At 37.1% G+C, this 21,581-nt stretch overlaps 1 protein-coding gene across 5 annotated transcripts in view; it reads left to right on the plus strand.

Annotated features, from left to right (window-relative positions):
• Positions 1-204: 204 nt before the first annotated feature.
• The window catches only part of Hltf (helicase like transcription factor), a 47,174-nt gene continuing 25,797 nt past the window's right edge, over positions 205-21,581 (plus strand). For all 5 annotated transcript variants that reach the window (XM_076868053.1, XM_076868054.1, XM_076868056.1 and 2 more), the window contains exons 1-12: positions 205-400; positions 1,513-1,720; positions 8,316-8,482; positions 8,931-9,064; positions 9,832-9,929; positions 11,412-11,486; positions 11,604-11,795; positions 14,030-14,125; positions 18,207-18,291; positions 19,574-19,667; positions 21,108-21,187; positions 21,278-21,322. In XM_076868053.1, the coding sequence (XP_076724168.1) occupies positions 381-400; positions 1,513-1,720; positions 8,316-8,482; positions 8,931-9,064; positions 9,832-9,929; positions 11,412-11,486; positions 11,604-11,795; positions 14,030-14,125; positions 18,207-18,291; positions 19,574-19,667; positions 21,108-21,187; positions 21,278-21,322 (1,294 nt within the window). In that variant the 5' untranslated portion in view covers positions 205-380. The remainder of the gene's footprint in view (positions 401-1,512; positions 1,721-8,315; positions 8,483-8,930; positions 9,065-9,831; positions 9,930-11,411; positions 11,487-11,603; positions 11,796-14,029; positions 14,126-18,206; positions 18,292-19,573; positions 19,668-21,107; positions 21,188-21,277; positions 21,323-21,581) is intronic.

Raw genomic sequence — 21,581 nt, forward strand, 5'->3', positions numbered from 1 at the left:
CGCCCTCCCTGGGGGCGGGGAAGAACCCGGATGGAACCGCCCCTGCAGCCGGGACCCCCCGCCGTCTTTGAATCGCAGGGCGGGGCGAAATTGCCCTCCCTTCCGTATCCCGATTGGGTCGTCTCCGCAGGCTCCTCCTCCGGATTGGACGTTCGCAGTGCCAGTCACCGAGCGTCGCGGGTCTCAGATTGTTGCTAGCCGGAGACGACGACTACGTCCGCCTAGACGCGCGGCGCCTTGCTCTTCAGCGCTGCGCTCCTGGTTCAGCGTTCGGAGCCTGCCCCTGGCTTCTGGGCTGCGAGGCCTGGAAGGAACTGACTGAGGCGGCTCAAGAGCCTTCGCGGGCGCGCAGCGTCCCTCGGGTCACCCCACGCAGCACCATGTCCTGGATGTTCAAGAGGTGAAGGGGGCGGAGGGGGTGGGGCGCTGGGGCTAACGGCCTGGCGGCGTCCCCAAGTGAACCTGACCTTCCGTGCGTTGCCGCCGCGGTCGCTGCGCACTGTGCAGCTGGGTTTCCCGTTTGCCGGCCTCTCCTGCGGCCACGGGAGGAATCGACGCATTGTCTCGGCTGCGAGGAGCCGCTCCTCGGGCGAGTCTCATGCGAGGGCCTTGGGAAAGCTCTGTCACGGACTGCGGGGGGTCGCGCTTAGCCGCCCGGCGGGTGCTTTATTCCACACGACATGCATTAGACACCCACTGTGCGCTAGGCCTTGCAATCCAGCGGCAGCGCTGTCCCCAAATAGTCACCATGCATGTGCACGCACAGATGTGCGAATATGTGTTTGCAGAAGAGCTGAAAGAGGAATGCGCGACGCGCCAGGAAAACGCAGAGCAAATAGCCTCTGTCGCTTCCAGTGGAAACTTCTGGAGGCCCCCGCACAGACATCTCATTTTTCTTCATCCAGAGTGGTTTTTATGCCTATTCCTGAAATAATTATCCATAAAAATTTTCTTTAACCAATGGGTGGAGGAGCTTGGTTAAGGGGGCGCTTGAGGTCTACTTCCCATGATGGCTTAGTGTGGAGATCTTAATAAAATGCGTGCTCTTCGGGGGGAATTAAAGTAATGAATGCTGGATGCATTATCTGAAAAGATAGGAACAGCTTCATGTCTGATAGTTCTGTTTTTGCGAATCTCTTCTAGATCAGTCGCCATTGGAATTTTGGCATATAATCATAAGTCCAGACATTTCAATTTCAATAGATGACTTTCATTAGGAAAGAGTTTTGTCAACCCTTACTGGGTTTTTCATGTTGAATTGGGGCAGAGGGTGTGGTAAGAGAGCTGGTGTTGAACAGGTAGGGTTCCTGGACTCCTTCAATTCCAGCTTTAACCAGAATAGCTATTCATCTGTTCACAGGGATTCCCACATAAGATAATTTATTTGCTAAAATAAAGGGAGGAAACAATTGATCTATAAATGCTATTGGTCTGTGGTTTTTGAGAAATTATTGGTTAAATACTGTAGATTTTCTGTGCCTTTTTTTTTTTTTTTTTTTTTGTCTTTGTTAGGGATCCTGTTTGGAAGTATTTGCAGACTGTTCAGTATGGAGTCCATGGAAATTTTCCACGCCTCTCATATCCAACTTTCTTTCCACGTTTTGAATTCCAAGATATTATCCCTCCAGATGACTTCCTAACTAGTGATGAAGAGCTGGATTCAGTGTTATTTGGAACTTTGAGAGGTCATGTAGTTGGACTACGCTATTACACAGGAGTAGTGAGTATAAAATTAGATATTAAATTAAATCGTGGTGTATTTGTGGTATTAACCTAGAAAACAAGAGTGTTAGAAGGTGATATATGAAATATATGTAAGCAAGAGATAACAAATAATTTATTTTCTTTACTACTGTTCTTTTGCATTTATAGTCTGCTTTCAATATTCAGAGCGTTTGCACCATCATTTGATTCGTACAGTAACTAAGAGAGGTATCGTCTTTGAGGTTAAAAGATTTGCCCAAAATACAGAGATACTATAAAGTATCTTCTGCCTTTTCTTTCCCTATTATTCTGTATCTGTTGTGAATTATGTATATGTGTGTATGAGAGAAAGGGAATAGGGCAGAGAATATAACTTTTTCTGGTTGGAGTTGTCTTTATTATGGTCATTGAGGATGCCTCTTGTGTCATTTGGATACTATAGCTCTTATTTTATGAGTTTGCTAAGAATTTTAAACATGCATGAAAATAAAAGAATTCGATAAACTTACATTATATCTATGATCCAGATTCTCCAGCAAAGTTTTTTCCCACATTTTGTTTTCTTTGTCCATTTTGTATTGTAAAAAGCAAATTCTGAATGTATCATTTTTGTTAATATAATTCAGTATGTATTTCTCAAAATTTTTACACGTCTTACATTTTATTTTTATATCCTATGTAATAAGTAACCCATAAATAGATTCTCTTGATTTTTTAAAAATGTCTTTGATTGATTTTTTTGTTGTTTTTGTTTTGAATCAGCATCAAGACAAGGCACATATGTTATTTTTGGTTATAATGGGTCATAAGGCCCCTTCCTCCTTGTTTCATCCTATAGTTTTGTGGCAAAACCCAGATCTTTTGTAGAAATTTGTGGATTTGGTAGTTTTTTTTAATTCCCCCATATTTTTCCTATGTTGAAGCTTGTCAAACCATCTTTTTAATTGTCTGAAGTATGTTCTGCAGGAGATTTCTTGTGTAAAAGTTTCCTATTCCAATATTGTCTAGTCTTTTATTGTCTCATATTTTGTTTACATTGGAGCTTCTCAAATTGTTTGGTGATCATCTGAATTGTATTGTGTAGGAGATGACTTAGGAAAGAACAGTTTTTCCTGAGTTTTTGTATCTTCATAATTTTGACGTTTTGTACTTAAAGAAAGTTTGGCTGAATATAAAATTCTAGACCCAAATTACTCTCCATATCCTAATGTTGCATCAAATGTTCATAGGAATTCTGATGCCAATATGATTTTCTGTCCACTTAAGTGAGTTGGAATTTTTCTTTTTTTTCAGGATGAGTAAAAGATATGTCTATATTTTACCCTGAAATTCTAATAGTGTTTTTAGGGTATGTCTTAATTTTGTAAATTTGTTTTCTTCTGTTTTAGAAAATTTTCTGTAATTTGTTTTGAGTGTTTGCTTTGTTCCAAAGCTCATTTTCTTTTTCAGCGACTTCATATTCTGTTTCCCCACTCCGCACCCCTGTAGACTGCTGTATACCTATATCTTTGTTATTCCTCATATTTTTTCATTTTTTAATTTTCCACCACTTACCATGTCTGTTCACTCTTTTGTTCTTTTAATTTAGTCTTAAAATGGCTTTTCTTTTTCTAGTTCTTTTTAGAATTGTATCAGTTTTTTGTTTGTTTGTTTGTTTTTTTGGTGCTGGGGATTGAACCCAGGGACACTCAACCACTGAGCCACATCCCCAGCCTTCTTTTGTATTTTATTTAGAGACAGGATCTCACTGAGTTTCTTAGCCCCTGGCTTTTGCTGAAGTTGATTGTCCTGCCGTAGCCTCCAGAGCCACGGGAATTATAAGCGTGTGCCACTGCACCTGGCCCCAGTCCTATTTTGTATTTTATTTAGAGACAGGTTCGCACTGAGTTGCTGAGCTTCTTACTATTGTTGAGGCTGGCTTTGAACTTGCAATTCTCCTACCTTAGCCTCCCAAACCCCTGGGGTTATGGGTGTAAGCCACTGTGCCCAGCTAGAATTGTATCAGTTCCTATTTGATAAACTATCTGACTTGTAGCTCTCATGCCCAAGTCTGTCTTTCTTTGGTATTGGGGATTGAACCCAGAAGTACTTAACCACCAAACCACATCCCCAACCCTATTTATTTGTTTATTTATTTATTTAGAGACAGAGCCTTGCTAAGTTAATACTGGCTTTGAACTCGTGATCCTTCTGCCTCAGCCTCCTGAGCCACTGGGAATACAGTCATGCTTTTTGTGTTTTTATATCCTTTTGTGTCTTAATTCTTTGTACCATGCAAAATGTCTTGAATCAGTGGACAGATGCTGGGAGAGGTTCAAAGCAGTTTTCCTGTATGTTCAGGAAATTAAAAAATTGGGATAGTCCACATACTACAAATTTATTATTTTTCAGCTGGGCCTGGCAGTGTGTGCTTATACTCCCAGCAGCTGCTTAGGAGGTAGAGGCTGGAGGATTACAAGTTCAAGACCAGCCTTGGCCACTTAGCAAAATACAAAATAGGACAGGCTGGGGTTGTAGCTTAGTGCTAGAGCACCTTTCACTTCGATCCTAGTACCACAAATTTTTTTTTTTTTTTTTTGCTATTTTTCTTTTCTGCAGTGCTGATGATTAAACCTAGGGCCTCTCACATGATAAGCAAGCACTCTACCACTGAGCAGTGCCCCCAGCCCTGAACCAACATTCTGTGCACATGTACACACACACACACATTTATTTTATAAAGCAATAACAGAATACACATGGGTAGGGGTTGTAATTGAGGACCTCATGCTTGCATTTGTTGTACTACTGAGCTATATTACATCCCCAGTCCTGTTTTTTTTAGTACTGGAGTTGGAATTGTAGGGCCTTACGAGCCAGATGTGCACTCTACCTCTAAGCTGTACCCTCAGCTGTTTTCTTTTGCTTAAGTTATCATTGGGAAGTCCAGTTGAAGTCCAGATCCTTGGTGCCTGATGTCCCAAACAAAGAATTGAGCAAGACACACAGAAGTAACAGGCAAAATACAGATTTATTGAAGGTGAAGGTAGCACTCTGTGGTAGAATGGAATGGGATGAGAGAGAGAGAAAGAGAGGTGCTTAAGGCCCCAGTGCCTGGAAATTAGGGTCTTACATGCTGAGCTGTGGGATGTTCTTTTCCCTGTACAGACCTGATTGACTACCTTATGCCATTTGCTACTAGTGGTTACCTTATGGTACCTAAAAGAATCTATTTTACAATTTTCCCCGCATTGGTTACTTTAGAAAACCTAATTAGAATATCGCCCACTTTACCCCAATTGGTCATTTTAAAATATCAAACCTTTGGTAGGAGTTGTCATGGTGTTAAGTCCTCAGTGGCAGGAATGGTCATGGTAGTGGGACTTACTATAAAGAGGGACTGACTCCTTGTCTTGTCCTCCAATGCCTTCTTTTACCCTGTCTCTACATTCTTGGTGTCCCTGAACTGCCTAATTTATAGATTTGCCCGCTCTAGATATTTTATATAAATGGAATTAGGCAGTATGTGGCCTTTGGGTCTGGCCTCCAGTGTTGCCTTCTTGTGTATTAAACTGGTATTTTCTAGTGTATCATAAAACTTTATTTATTTTAAAACATATTTTGAGTTATTAGTAATTGTCATAAGGATTACAGTTAACATCTGAATTTATTGTAAGACCCTAGTTTGATTTGGGCCACCTTAATTTCAATAAACGCTTTGCTCCTAGATATCTCCATCCTACCCCTTTTTTTTGTGTGTGCTCTTATTACAAAATTATGTCTTTATGTTGTGTACCCATCAGTGCAGATTTATAGTAATTGTCTTATGCACTTTAAAATCAGTTGAGAGAGACTAGGGACTTAGCTCACTTTCCTAGCACCACACACACAAAAAAAATCGGTGAAGAGAAAAAAAACTACAAACAAAAATCCATTTATACTGTCTTTTTTCTTTTTAGTGTAAACAATTATCTTTACCTGCTCTTAATTTCTTCATGTGGATTCAAGTTAGTGTTTAGTATTTTTGGATTTCTGCTTGTCTCTAGTATTTCTGCTTGGTGATGGATTCTCTTGGTTTTTGTTTCTCTAGGAATGTCTTAATTTATCCTTCCTTTGTGTGTGTGTGGGAGGTGGGTGGGTACTGGGACTGGAACCCAAGAACCACTAAGCTGCACCCCGGCTTTTTAAATTTTTTGCTTTGAGACAGGGTATTGCTAAGTTGCTAAGGCCAGCTTCGAACTTGGGATCCTCCTGCCTCAGCCTCCTGGGTAACTGAGATTGCAGTGCATGTGCCATTTATGTCCTACTCCTTCATTTTAGAAGTGTAGTTTTGCAAGCTATAAAATTCTTGATTGAATTTTTTCTTTCTGCACTTTGAGAAGTTTTTCCATTCTCTTGTGGCCTCCCTCATTTCTGATGAGAAATCAAGTCTTTGTATGTGAGGAGGTGCTTTTCTCTTGCTGCTTGCTTTCAAGATTCTTTGACAGTTTGATGATGCTGTGTCCAGATGTTTGTCTCTTGAATTGATTTTACTTGGCGATTGTTGAGATTCTAAATGTGTAGATTAATGTTTTCCATCAAATTCAGGACATTATCAGCCATTATTTCTTGTGATGTTTTTTCTGCTCCTTTCTCCTCTCCTCTGGCACTCATTATGTATGCGTTTGTATACTTGATGTTGACACATAGATCTCTGAGGCTCTGTTTGTTTATGTTTTTACATTCTTTCTTTGTTCTGTTGTTTAAATCCCAGTTGACCTATCTTAAATTACACTGATTATTTCTTCCATCTATTCAAGTCACCTATTAAGCCTCTCTACTGAATTTTTTATTTCAGTTATTTTTCTGACTCCAGAATTTCTTTGAGATCGAGTTCTCATGTTTGAAGAAATGGTTTGCTGTCTTTCAGCATATTTAAAGTAGTTGACTTAAAGTCTGTTTCTAGTGTGTTGAACATCTGTGCTTCCTTAGGGTATAGTTCATATTGATTGCTGTTTTTTTCTACGTATAGACCATGCTTTGCCCTTTCTTTGCATGACTTTGTGCTTTTCTTGTGTAAAATGGGCATTGAAAGTAATGTTCAACTCTGGAAATTATATTCTCTCTTTCTAGGGTTGTTTATTATTGCCAGCTTTGGTAATTGGTATTTGCTAGTGACTTTTCTGAATTAATTCTATAAAGTCTATTCATTGTGTGTAGTCACTGAAGCATGTACTTGGCTTAGTGGTCAGTTAATGGTTGTACTAGAACCAATCGATTTCCCAGCCTTTGCCTAGAGTGCCTGTACATGTTGGGGGCATTCCTTCAAACCTCCAGGGCTGGGAACAGTTCTGCCTTAGCCTTTATTTCCTGCTTCTTAAATGCCTCCAGTTCAGCCAGAGACAAGCGCAAAGGGCCTTCTCAGGTCTTTGCTGAGAATGTACACATTCATGGTCAAATGGGTAGTCCTGTGTTTTCATGTGGCCTTTTAGAATGCCAGGGATATATTGGAGCTTTTCAAAGCACCTATTGACATCTCATTCCCCAGCTTCTCCGTTTAGACTTTTGGTTTTTCTATTCTGTTTTTTTTTTTTATTATTATTATTCTAATTATTATCCATTCCTCAAGCAGCAATAGCGTTAACATACTTGCCTGTGAAGTTGTGTCTGATGAACACTTGGTCAAGGAAGCTTTCTCACCTGCCTCTGGGGTGGGCTAAGAGTTCAAATACAGCCAGAGAGCAGAGTGTTGTAGGGAACCATGACATGGGCCAGGCAATGGTGGCTTTTCGGGTCTTTGAAAAACTTGTAGGCCCACCCTGTTGAATGCCAGGCTGCTGTAAGAATCTCAGTGGGTTGATGTTTTTAAAGGCTGCTCTGTAGCTGGGGAGTTGGGAAGGAGACTGAAGCATTTATATTCAGCTGTTTTTCTTGATAAGCACTCCTTAAACTTCTTCCAGCCTTGGATTAGTTCACAGAGTTCTGGAAAAGTTGATTCTATCAGTTTGGGCAGTTTTTCTGCTGCTTTTATGGAGGAGAGAACTTTGGAAGTTCTTATGTTATTTTCGTTGCCATCTTCACAGTTTTTAATCAAGTTGAATCAGAAAATAGCATGGGTTGGAGGCTGGATATATTTTCCTTATGCTAGTTCCATTCTGAGTTACAAATGTCTTTTTCCTCTCTAAATTCTAGAGAATTGTGCTCAAGAAGTAGCCTGCCTAGGTTCCAGTTCTAGCATTGATACTTAATTAACTTTGTGGTCTCAAGCAAAATGACTTCTGTGCCTTAGTTTCTTCGTATGTAAAGTGAGAATAACTATATGCCTACGAATTGTGAGGGTTTAAAAGGTCACTATGTAGTGTACGTCAAACAATGTTTGGCATATAGTAAGCTCTCAGGAAAGGTAAGCTATTTTTCAGAAGTTATCGCTGGTTTATTAACTTCACAGTGAATATAAATTAGAAAAGTAGTACAAAAGAATCATTGTAAAATATTTTCCTTAATGTTTCTGGTTTGATTCCAGATGAATAAACTGTGTAGAAGTAGCATTAAAAAATGAATAGAAATTCCAGGTAAAATATAATGAAGTCAAGCTATTATTGTTTGTTCATAGTTCTAATATAATGTTCTTATCTGCTCATTTTTCTTGTTAGGTTAATAATAATGAAATGGTTGCATTACAACGAGAGCCTAATAACCCCTATGATAAGAATGCCATTAAAGTAAACAATGTGAATGGAAATCAGGTTGGACATTTAAAGAAAGATCTGGCAGCTGCTTTGGCCTATATCATGGACAACAAATTGGCACAAGTGGAAGGGTAACGTACTTTTTAAATATTTGGAATATTCATACCCCAGTTCTAATGCTTAGGATATTCATGTACTGAGAACAAATTTGAGTGAATCCTGGATTAGAACTAGTTCCTGTAGGTCATTTCCCATCTTTCCCCAGCATCCACCTTTGGTGATTCTTTTAACCAAGGCTTCACCGTCAAACGGATTTATAGAATGTTTTATCTTGCAGTTTTGTGTAGAAACAGTTGTGTTTTGCACTATTTTATCCCTTGGTGTGTTTCTTTGGACATTCTGTTCCTTGCTGATTTTCTATCCTGTCCTTTTTCTCTCTCAAGTCCTTCCAAGTGGTCAGTGTCTTCCTACTTTATTTCCATTCAAAATTTGAAGGTACAGTGGGATATTTAACAGATTCTTAATTAGGATAACAAATTCTTCAAATTTCCCCTTTTCTTTCTCTCCTAAATATAATAGGGTAGTTCCTTTTGGTGCAAACAATGCTTTCACCATGCCTTTGCAAATGACTTTTTGGGGAAAAGAAGAAAATAGAAAAGCTGTTTTAGATCAGTTGAAGAAACATGGATTTAAATTGGGTCCTGCACCAAAAAGTAAGTTTAAAATTTAACTTAATATTATTTAATGCAGGAATTGTAGACTGTTTATTGTCTTTTGAGTTTTGTTGGCCAGACTAATTTGTGTTGAAAGCCCTGGTGTCTTTTTGAGGAAATCTCAGATTTTTTTCTTTTTTCTTTTGAAATATAGAATTACATCACTTAATGGGAATGGATTCTGAGAAATGCATCATTAGGAGACTTTGTTTTTGTGCAGACATCACAGAGTGTGCTTATGCAGGCTAAGATTGCAATATTGCTAGGCCATATAATCTCATGGTACCAGTGTCTTATCTGGTCTGACATTTATCAAAATGTCTATACATGGTGCATGGTTGTAACTGTGGATTCACAAACATATATGCAAAGAGCTTCTATAGACTCCCTCTTAAATTCCCCCAAAGCTAATGATTCTTTTTGATACATTTTAGATAAAACAAATCTCGAGATTGAGGGTGGAAAAGAATTGTTGGTTAAGCAAGAGCTTATTCATGTACTGTGGAATTATTTTAATAATGTGTTTTTTAATTAGTATTTAGCTTTAAAATATTTATCTAGAGCTTGAGATGTAGCTCAATTGTAGAGCACTTACCTAAATTAGTTTTTATTATTTATTGTTTTGTGGTGCTTGGGACTGGAACCAGGGCCTTGACCCACTAGGCAAATGCTCCACCACTGAGCTATGTCCTCAGCTACTTGGAAATTTTTAATGCGGTTTATTATACGAGTTTTAAAACTCTTTTATTTTTATTGGTGAATTGTAGCTGTGGGATTCAATTTGGAAAGTAGTTGGAGCTCTGGAAGAGCTGGACCGAGCTACAGTATGCCAGTTCATGCTGCGGTACAGATGACAGCAGAACAGGTATGCTTCTCTTTCATTTCGTGCTGAAATCTAAAAGTAAATTTTAAATGTAGAAGGTTGGTATGTCAAAGAATAGAATAATATGTATGTGCTGGCATGAATGATCTTTTTATTTTTAAAATGATAAACCTGTTATATAATATGTGTGTGTGTGTGTGTGTGTGTGTGTGTGTGTGTATGTATACACATAGTTATACTTGTTTGTAAATGTTATGTAAAAAGCGTGATAAGGAATGTAGTCATCCCTTGGCATCCACAGATAGGTTCCAGGATCCCTAATTCCCTTATATACCCACATAATCCTCTCATATAGTTTAAATTGTTATTGGATTATTTATATTACTTAATGTAATGTAAATGTGTAAATGCTATATGAATAGTTGTTGTACTATATTGTTTAGGGAATGACAGGAGAAAAGATATTTACATGTTCAGTACAGGTATAGCCATTATAGGCCTAACTACATTTTTGATCCATGGCTGGTTGGACCTGTTCTACCAAAATATTCACATGTGTGGATCTGCATGAGATATTTTTGCATTTGAGATTTTCAAAATGTCCAAGTGGTAATTTAAAACATCAAAATTTGAAACTTACTACTCCTTTCAGTAAGGTTGCAAATGCAATGGTAAAAATTAACTCCAAGTCTTGGCATTGCTCTAGCCCTTACTTTGTCTAGTTCATAATCTAGGATTCTATTATCTGGGTTAATTTGAAATGGTGTATAAAATAAATAAATACAGATCAATTTAAAATAACATCAAAATATTTTAATATCTCTACCTGCTAGTGTTAGTCTTATTGTCTTCTAATTGTGGTTACCATGTTTTCCCTGTATATCTTTTTTTTTGGTACCAGGGATTGAACTCGGGGCACTTGACCACTGAACTACCAGCCCTATTTTGTATTTTATTTAGATACAAGGTCTCTGTTTTATTATCTTCCAACTACAGTGCAGTTACTTTTTTTAAAAATTATTTTTTGTAAGTACAGATGGACAATAGGCCTTTTATTTTATTTGGTTTTTTTAGTGCAAAGCTAAAGATCAAGCCCAGTGCCTCACTTGTGCTAGGCAGGCACTGTGCAACTGAGCTACAGCTCCAGCCCCTGCAGTTTTTTTCATAACAACAACAAAAAAGAACAAAAGCTGTTCATTCTACCTTCAGTGAGCCATATAGTATCCCAGAGGGTTAGAGGGTTAAATGTTTGACTCTTCTGGTTAATTAAACAATGTGAATTCATGTAATCCTAGCCACTTGGGAGGCTGAGGCAGGAAGATCACAAGTTGGAGGTTAGCCTGGACAATTCAGCAAGACCCTGTCTCAAAATATTAAAAGGGTGGGGATGTAACTCACTGGTAAAATGCTACTGGGGTCAGTCCTTAGTATCAGGGGAAAAAAGAAAAAGACATGAAATCTCTGAGTTAGATACAGTTATCACTTGACTTGCTTAATGGTGTTTCTTGTTGCTATTTACTACAGCTTAAAACAGAATTTGACAAATTATTTGAAGATTTAAAAGAAGATGATAAAACTCATGAAATGGAACCAGCTGAGGTATTGGGCATTTTTAAATATCCTCTTTTTTTCTTTGCACAAGATAAACTCTTTTAGGTACTGCATGTAGAGAAAGGAAAGACCTAACTATAGTTCTGTGAAACTCTTTGTTTCTAGGCTGTTGAAACACCATTGCTTCCTCATCAGAAACAAGCTCTGTCTTGGATGATCTCTCGGGAGAACAGTCGAGAACTCCCTCCATTCTGGGAGCAGCGGAATGACTTATACTACAACACAATAACAAATTTCTCTGAGAAAGACCGACCAGAAAATGTCCATGGAGGAATTTTAGCTGATGATATGGGTTTGGTAATTATTTTTTTCTTAAGTTAATACAGTCTTATTTTGTGATTATGATTTTACAAAAAAGTAATTTTGAAGTTGAAGCATATGTGTCAGTGTAGAACACAGGCTTTGTGTGTTGGGGGGTTGACTTAAAATCATACTTAGTTTTTTTGTTTGGTTAAAGAACGTTAAAATAATTGGGTAGCAGTAATTGCATAAACACGTAGTTTTCAATTTCTTTGTGTTTTGAAATTTGGGCTAATTTGTCTTTCATAGATTTTCTTTAAAAAAGTGAAGGCAGGGCTGGGGTGTAGCTCAGTGGTAGAGTGCTTACCCAGCATGCACGAGGCCTGGATTTTAGTACCCGGCATGGCAAAAAATGGTTAAAGACAATGTTAAGTTAAATGGTATTCTCTCATAAGAATTGTAATATGCAGAGTATTCAGTATATATTTATGAATATTCTGAATAGATATTTATAAGTTACACTAGCAGTTTTTATACTTTTGGGTCTCAGTAACTTTTCTCTTAAAAAATTATTAAAGATGGTCAAAGGACTTTTACAGCATTAGACATTAAAGATGTTTTTTAAATATTAAAAAGAACAGTTGACAAAAGTACTTGTTAATAGCATATTTTTAAATGAAAAGTATTCCAAAGCAGTTGCAATTTTGGTGAGAAAACTGGCATTGTTTACATTTTTTCAAACCTTTTTTGATGTTTTGGATGAATAGATGACACCCAAATTCTCATGTCTGTTTCTTATTTCAGTGTGAATGTGGTGTTTTGGTTGAAGTGTATGAAGAAACTTTGTACTCATATGGATATAGTTATGAAGGAAAGAGTATTTTGATAGTTTTTTAGATAATTATAGATTTGGTTCTGTGCTGAAATCCAACAAGTATTAGTTTATTACAGGTTAATAGTTATAAAATAGAATTTGAAATCATACCAGTGAACTTTTAATAGCAGTGCATTAAAATTTATTAGTATATTTTCCACATTGCATAGATGTTTTACCTACGCGTGATTTTATAACCAGGCTCACTCATTTGGAAAATATTGAATCACTGTATTATGCTGATCTGCCAAATGTTGGTGCATTTCAATATACAATCTTAAGATTTTCATTCTTTAATATCACCACTGATCTTATTAGAAAAGCATTTACATTTTTGGAAGCTGCTGTCTTCATAGTGTCCCAAGTTTTATATTGATTTTCACTTGAAAGTTCAGACTTTTTTTTTGTACCTGGCATTGAACCTAGGGGCTCACAAATATCTACTGAATACTCTGCATATTACAATTCTTGTGAGAGAACACCATTTAACCACTGAGCCACATCCCCATCCCTTTTTTATGTTTTATTTAGAAACAGGCTCTTGCTGAGTTACTTAGTGCCTCACTAAGTTGTTGAGGCTGGCTTTGAACATGTGATACTCCTGCCTCAGCCTCTCAAGCTTCTGGGATTACAGGCGTGTGCCACCGCACCAGGCAGAAGTTCAGATTTTATCCTTGAACAACAGATACTCAGTTATTTTTCTCTTTTTAAAGATGATAACCCCACTTTGTTAAATAAGGTCTTATTAATATTTCATTATTATGAAAACAGTTTTGACCTCCCATTTTCCTGAAACTGTCCTGGGGCCCACACATTGAAAACTCCTGTTTAATATTGCTTTAACATTGCCAGATGTTTGCTTCTGTGTTGTTAGCTATGAATTACACTGCAGAGGAAACTGAAAAGTAAACATGTTTTCATTTAAGAAAAATACACAGGAAGTGTCATGCCCCTTATGATTTGATGAGTTGTAGCTTTTAAGTTTTGTTAAATCAGATTTAATAAAGTGATTATCTTCAGAAGCATACTGGAGTTAGGACTCATTTTAAATTAGCTCTGAACTTCGTTTGCAAACTAATTGTCAACAGTTTTATGATAAAATCAATAGTTCTGAGTTAAATGTGGAATCTAAGAACAGTAGTCATTCAATAAATGACATTCATCTGAGTTGCTTGCAGTATTTTATAATATAAATCTTCTAATAATTTTTTAATAATGTGAAGGAGGAAAAGCATTTCTTAACTGAAAGATTCTCATTTTTCATTAGCATGTATGTCATTTTATATAAGGATCCTACACTTCTGTGGCCTCGAATGATAGTCAGTATTTGATTATTTTAAAATTGGTTTTGGAATGTTTTCTGATCAACTGGATTTCAGAATTTGACCATTTTTTTTTTTCTTTAAACATTTGAAAGGGTAAAACTCTTACAGCCATTGCAGTAATTCTTACCAACTTCCACGATGGTAAACCTCTTCCTGTAGAGAGAATTAAAAAGAATCAACTGAAGAAGGTAAAGTATTAGTGAGTGTTTTTCTGTGAAGTCTTTGGCTGACTGTGAAACTTATAAATTTCATTAAAAAGTAATTGCCTGGGCTGGGGATGTGGCTCAAGCAGTAGTGCGCTCGCCTGGCATGCGCAGGGTGCTGGGTTCGATCCTCGGCACCACATAAAAATAAAATAAAGATGTTGTGTCCACTGAAAACTAAAAAAAAAAATAATTATGGGGCTGGGATGGTGACTCAGTGGTAGAGTGCTCGCCTAGCATGCATGAGGCACTAGGTTCGATCCTCGGCACCACATAAAAACAAACTAATATATCCACCTAAAACTAAAGATACATAAATAAATAAATATTTTTTTAAAAAAAGTGATTGCCAAGAGCTGGAGTTTTAGCTCAGTGGTAGAGCACTTGCTTAGCACATGTGAGGCACTGGGTTCAATCCTCAGCACCACATAAAAATAAATAAAACAAAGGTATCATGTCTATCTACAAATAAAAAAATATTTTTTAAAAATTGTGAAGATTGATGATACCTTTGGTAGTATGATTAAGGGTGTCTTGTGGTATAAGTGAAAGGGTTACATTCTTGTGGGCAGTTGGCCTAAGTCTTTATAATCTTTGATCTCATCAGTAATTTTTAATAATCTACTTAAGGAAGTTCTCAGCAATCCATTTTTTCCAAAGATAGTAGTACAAATTATTTCTTCAATGTTATTTTAAAAATAGATAATTTGAGGGCTGGAGTTGTGGCTCAGTGGTGGAGCACTTGCCTAGCATGTGTGAGGCACTGGGTTTAGTTCTCAGCCCTGCATATAAATAAATGAATAAAATAAAATAAAGGTCCATCAACATCTTAAAAAATATTTTTTTAAAAAAGTAGACAATTTGAAATGTCTCTTTATTGGTAACCGTTAAATTATGATATAGCCATAAAACTTAATGCTACGCGGCTATATCCCAAGTTGTGAATACTTACTTTCATGTTTGTTTGCTCTTGTTGTTTTGCTGAGTGGGGGATTAAACTCAGGGTCTGTGAATGCTAATGCCAGGTACAGATCTGTGTATAGAGTTCAATTCTCCACTTCCTAATACTTAAATATGTCATAAAAGTTCTTACGTACTCTGGGGATACCAAAATGTTAATGATAATAATTTGTCCTATGGGTGGTTTTTCTTTATTCTTATTGGCTGTGCGTATGTTTATAAAATATATACACAAATATGTTTATCTTCATTTAAAAATTAGTGGAAAAATAAATGTGATTACAAAGAGTTAAAAATTAGTTAAAAGAGAAAAATAAGTGTTACAAGAAAGAAAAACCATTATTCTTTGTTTTTACCTGAAAGTAGGCTAGGGCAAAACATGTGTGCAAAGAAGCTGTCTCTGAATCCAGCTGTTCCTTTCCTCATGTTTTAATTTTCAGAGGCTGCTACTCAGTCTCCTGTGGCTTGCTCACAGCTGTGTGCTGCCAGTTCCCGCCTAGTCACATTGCCTTCTTTTTTGCTTTTATTGAGAGGTAAACCTGCTAGGAGTTCAGGTTCAGTGCCCTTCTGTGGATAGTCCAATGATTTATGTCACTAAAGTGAAAGTTCTAGGGTTACAAAATTGGTAGAAGCATATATGACTAGTTATAGCTTCATTCTTCATTATCAATTGAGAAATTATCAGTTATCACTAAAGACTTCCCTTATTTTTCCTGAAGATTAGCAGTGCATTTAAGTTGTTGTAGGACGGTTGAAGGATCTTCATTTTAAAGATACTTATTTGAAATAGAAACTGAAAATGTGATTTCTAACCCACTGAACTTCTGTTCCCGTACCACCTTGTTCAGGGTTAGCATCTATATATAGAGAATATTCAGCCTCTTGTTTTTTGGGACTGGCTTATTTCACTTAGCATAACAGTCTGAGTAATAGTCCATCGTGTATATACACCATGTTTTATTTATCCATTCATCTGTCGAAGGACATCTAGGTTGGTTCCATAGCTTAGCTATTGTGAATTGTGCTGCTATAAACATTGATGTGGCTACGAGTCACTATAGCATGCTGATTTGAACTCCTTTGGTTATTTACCAAGGAGTGGGATAACTGGGTCAAATGATAGTTCCAATTTTAGTTTTTTCAGAGAGGAAAGGTGTTAGATTATTAGAAATTACTAATGAGATCAAAGATTATTTACTTAGGCTCTTGGTATATGTTACCAGTTGCCCTTAAGAATATAACAGTGGATTTTGAGGAACTTCCATATTGCTTTTCAGAGTAATTGTACTAATTTACAGTCCCACCAACAATGTATGAGTATAACCTTTCCCCCACAACCTTGCCAACATCTGTTATTTGTATTCTTTATAATTGCCATTCTGATTGGAGTGAGGTGAAATTTCAGTGTAGACTTTGCATTTCTCTGATAATTAGAGATGTTGAAATTTTTTTTATATATTTGTTGACCATTCATATATCTTTGAAGTCTGAAGAATGTGCTTGTTGTGCAGAATCACTTAATATAATGAATAATGTAAATGACATCCTTTACGTGTATATAAATTTTGGGGTACTAATTTTGTATACTTTTTTTTTTTTTAAAGAGAGAGAGAGAGAGAGAATTTTTAATATTTATTTTTCAGTTTTCGGTGGACACAACATCTTTATTTTATTTTCTGTGGTGCTGAGGATCGAACCCAGTGCCCCACGCATGCCAGGCGAGCTCGTTACCGCTTGAGCCACATCCCCAGCCCCAATTTTGTATACTTTTAACTCAATGGTTGCATTAGTCTAGTGATTGAAGACCTGATTGAAAAATTGACAAAAAGCATTTTGACATTTTCTTGGAGCTAATGCATTAAAAACAACCATCCAAACCGGGCATAGATATCCCTATAATCCCAGCTACTTCAGAGGCTGAGGCAGGAAGATCACATATTTAAGGCCAGCTTGGGCAATTTAGTGAGACCCTGTCTCAAAATAAAATGGAAAGGGCTGGGGTTTTGGCTCAGCGGTAGAGTGCTTGCCTGCTCGCCTAGCATGTGCAAGGAAGGCCTGGGGTTTAATCCCTAGTACTATAAAAAATAAATTGAATGAGGGAGGGATGGAGGAAGGGAGAGTAAAAGAAAAGTTAACTATTAACTCTTCCAGTTACTATAGCTCTAAAAGTGGTTTAGATTGGTACCATTAGAAGGGGATGGTTCTTCTCAACTAACCCCCCCACCCCCCACCCCCACCCCAATGTTTTAAACCCAGGGTCTCATGTCCTAGGCAAGTGCTCTGCTAAGCTATACCCCAGCTTCAACCACTTTTTTTTCTTTTTTTTTTTGGTACTGAGGATTGAACTCGGGGGCAGTTGACCACTGAGCCACATCCCCATCCCTCTTCTGTGTTTTATTTAGAGACAGGGTCTCACTGAGTTGCTTAGTGTCTCCCTTTTGCTGAGGCTTGTGAACCTCAGTTCAAACCCTTGTGAAGGGTTTGAACTTGTGATCCTCCTGCCTCAGCCTCCTAGGCCACTGGGATTGCAGGCGTGCACCACCGTGCCTTGTTCCAACCACATTTTTAGTAAGATTTTAATAAGATTTTATGAAGTGTTCAAAATTCTACTTTTATAGGATTATTTTAAATTCATGTATACATTGATGCATTTTGAAACAAGAGAGGGTACACATGAAGAGAAAATGAGAGAATCATGAATGGCTGGAAATCTCTGATAGAGTAAAGTGGAGGGCTCTCTGGGATCTGCACTGCTGCATCTGTCTGCTCCAGATTTCAAGAGGAAAAGTAATGAAAGGACAGTTTAAGAAAGTAAAGCAGTACAAGACAGGATCTTTAAACATAAAACTGATAATAGGCCTAGTGCAGTGACACACTCCTGTAATCCCAGCGACTCAGAGGCTAAGGCAGGAGGATCGAGACCAGCCTCAGAAACTTAGCAAAGTCCTAAGCAACTTAGCAAGACCCTGTCTCAAAATTTTAAAAATAAATAAATAAATAAAATGACAAGTTAAGGGCTAGGGATGTGGCTCAGTGGGTTCAGTCCTGGGTACCCAAAATAAACAAAACTGTTAGTACCATTAAAGAAATGTGCCTTTTCACCCAGGAATGTAAGGAATGTAATGTTAAAGATGAGTCTGAGAAACTTGGAGGAAACAGTTCTACTGAAAAGGCAGATGGGCAAGGCAAAGGTAAGCGTTAATTTTAGCTATGACCTGATAATTTGATTTACATTTTTCCAGCTAATAAATTGCAATTTCGTCTTTAATATACAAAAATTTAGGATCTCTTTCTGAAAGACCTCACAGGGATTGGCTGACAGGAAAAGTTTTATTACAGAAGTGATTTGGTGATTATACAATAGGCAAAAAGCTAGGAAGAACATTTTTGGATGAAAAAAAATAATCTCATGAAAGGATAGTTTAAGAAAAAAATAAAGAATATGTTTTGTTTTTGGACCTCAGTGTATTTCATGTTACTTATAATGCATCGTGCAAGAATAACAGCAGATTAAGCTAGAAAGATAGGTTAGAGTCACATTCTGAAGTCCAAGGAGAAAAGAAAAGAGATATGTGGATTTAGTAGTGATATGACTTCACAAAGTCAATTTCTGAAGGTAGGTTAAAGCAGAGTAAAACGGAACGTATTTTAGGTAAGAATCATAAGAGGACTATTTGGAAGTAACTGTGCTATTGGGGATAGGAAAATTAAATAGGAAAATCTTTTTTAGAGCAAACAAAGCTGCAGATGGGGTTTTGTTTTGTGGTGGTAGGAAAGAAATCAGTAGGCTGGAAGATTTTTGGATATAACTAAGAAAATGCTTAGTAGGCTTGAGGAAGGAGATGGGCATGAGAGAACAGTTGGATGAGCTGACATTAGAAATAAAGTAGTCAGGTGGGAATAAGTATAAGAGGAAGGCCATTAAAAAAAGGCAGGAGAATTGGGACTTAGGCGATGGCATCTGCTTTTCCTTGTAAAGGGAACGAGGTGGTCTAGGTGTGCAAGGAGTTAAAATCTAGGCAGAGGATGTGGTATAGTGTGGTCATTGTGGAGAATGGCTGTGGGAAGTGGAGGAAGGAGTTGATAAGTAACAAAGTGACAGCCGGGATCTGGAAAGTTGGTTAGTGATTGACAGCAGCTATGTGTGATTCTGTTCTGTTTTGTGAACCCCTCCCCTACCACAGCTTTTGGTGGCCTGGGCCTCCATGGTACAGAGGAATTCATCCAGTGTGGGAACTGGCTGGGTGACTCCTGGGAAAGGATTGTGTCCCAAGAAATTGAGGGTTCTAGGTTGGGAAAATGTAGAGTAACTACAACTGGCTGTTTCATGGAAAAAACAGGGCATTTGAAAAAAGTGAAGATGTTGAGAAACCAGAAGATCAGTAATTGTAAAACCAAGATTTTAAGAGGTGGTACTGCTGGTTTAAGACAATTGGATAATTATCTGTATATTTGGCTTTTTCTTTGAAATAGAAAGATCTAGATGTAGTGAAGAACCCAGTATTTCACATATCAAGGAGAAGAAAAAGTGTTCCATGTCAGAATTGTCTAGCTCTCGCCCCAAGAGGTAAATTTTTTTGTGGTTTGATTAAATGTTTTAATTTAAACACTTTTTCTTATATATACGAAAGAAAGATGACTGTTCTATCTCAATTACGTAGTTATTTCAGATACTTTCTCATTGCCAGAATCACTGACTTGGATGGTCTGTTCTCATTTTTACAATTGAAGAAAAGTAATGTTGATCTATAGAAGAAGTGAGTTAATAATCATTCATCTTTCTGCCACTTATTATTTCTTTCACTTAGTAATGAAGATCAAGCTCCTGAGTTTTTTGTTTTTGTTTAGACTTTAAAATGGTTTTCTTTAATGCATTTAGGGAATGAACACTAAAGAATTATGTATTGGATGACTTGACAGAACCATTTTTTTGCTCATTTCAAATTTTTTTTAAGTTCACTATAATGAAAATAAGACATTTAGGTAGTTATGGAGAGTATCATACTGACTTAGGCTACAATATGGGAAGAATTTTAGTAAAATACATCATAACCCTCTGATCTACCTTGAATTTTAACAACTTCATTTATACTCTCTGAAGGCTGTGGACATCCTGGGCTTTTGTGGCACAATTTTCTGTGGTGTCTGTAGGTGTGATGCCGTGTGCCTGAGTCCTGCCAACAGCAGTCTCTTAACCATCATGGGTGATGATTCTATTATTGGTACCCATCAGAACTGAACCCAGAACTGGCACTTGTCAGTTTTTCTTCTATCTGAATCTCAGGTCCGTAGATCTGAGCTGTGAACCTAGCTAACATGGTACTGGTAGTGACTGTACTGGGTAAAAGGCAGTAGAGTACAGTGCTGAGTTCAGCAGCATGTGGCACACTCCCTGTGGTTGGTGTGGGTGTGCCTCCTGTGCAGCGGGCACCTCTGATCCTACCAGGAGGATCACATTACCCCCACTCACTAAGTGAGAAAACTGTGACGTAGGAATATATAAGGTGGCTTCTTAAAGTCTCAGCAAACTAGTGGCAGAATGAGGATTTGAGTCTGGGTGGTCTCACTCACTGCAGGGTCGTTTTGTTCCTAGCCACTTAACCAGTTACATGTTTCTACATGAAATTTAGGAAATTTTCCATTATGATGAATCATTTTGCCTTTGGTTGCTTATTTCTTTACGTTGAAGTAGTTGCTTTGATAAGCACCTTTTCTTTTTTGTTTTAGTTTTACATAAAGGTGTTATTTGAACTATAAAATATTGAATTCATTATTAGAATGATTATTTTTTTGACTTAGTTTTTTAAATTTAATATTAATGATATGTATTTTATAAATAAGTACATCTGGTTATGAAAACAGATGCTTTTGACAGTCAAATAAAATCTTTCTCTTAAAAATATTTCAAAAAATAAACAGTGAGATGAAAAAGCATTTGAATTTCATTTACTAAAAGAGTGTCATATCCCATTTTGGATTGATTTTCTTTGTATATACTAAATTTTAGAAGAAAAATTACTGTCCAGTACGTTGAAAGCAGTGATTCAGAGGAAATTGAAGCAAGTGAATTGCCACAGAAAACAAAAGGTAATTAATGTGCAGGGGATTGGGTTGGGTAATGTGTCTGTATTTTAGCCTTGCATGCCCGTTTTAATGTTTATTTTGGTTTTGTTTTAGGCAAACTGAAAAATATACAGTCAGAGACTAAAAGCCGGGCAAAAGGTATGTGTGTCCTAGACCTTCTTAGTACTAATAGTCCACACTTAAGGATTATTAAAGTAAAACCCTACTGGTTTGCGTTTCCCAAGATTGGAAATTTTGAGTAATACGTCTTCAACTTTGCTTCTATTTACATTTGAACTCTTCATGGAACTTCATATGTGTTAAATGAATTAAATAAGGAAAATTCAATAAGTAGTTTCAAATTAAAATCTAAGGGGTCATACTTAGATCAACTTAATAATTTTCTACTAAAAAATAA

This window comes from Callospermophilus lateralis, chromosome 10 (assembly GCF_048772815.1).
Source record: "Callospermophilus lateralis isolate mCalLat2 chromosome 10, mCalLat2.hap1, whole genome shotgun sequence".
NCBI lineage: Eukaryota > Metazoa > Chordata > Mammalia > Rodentia > Sciuridae > Callospermophilus > Callospermophilus lateralis.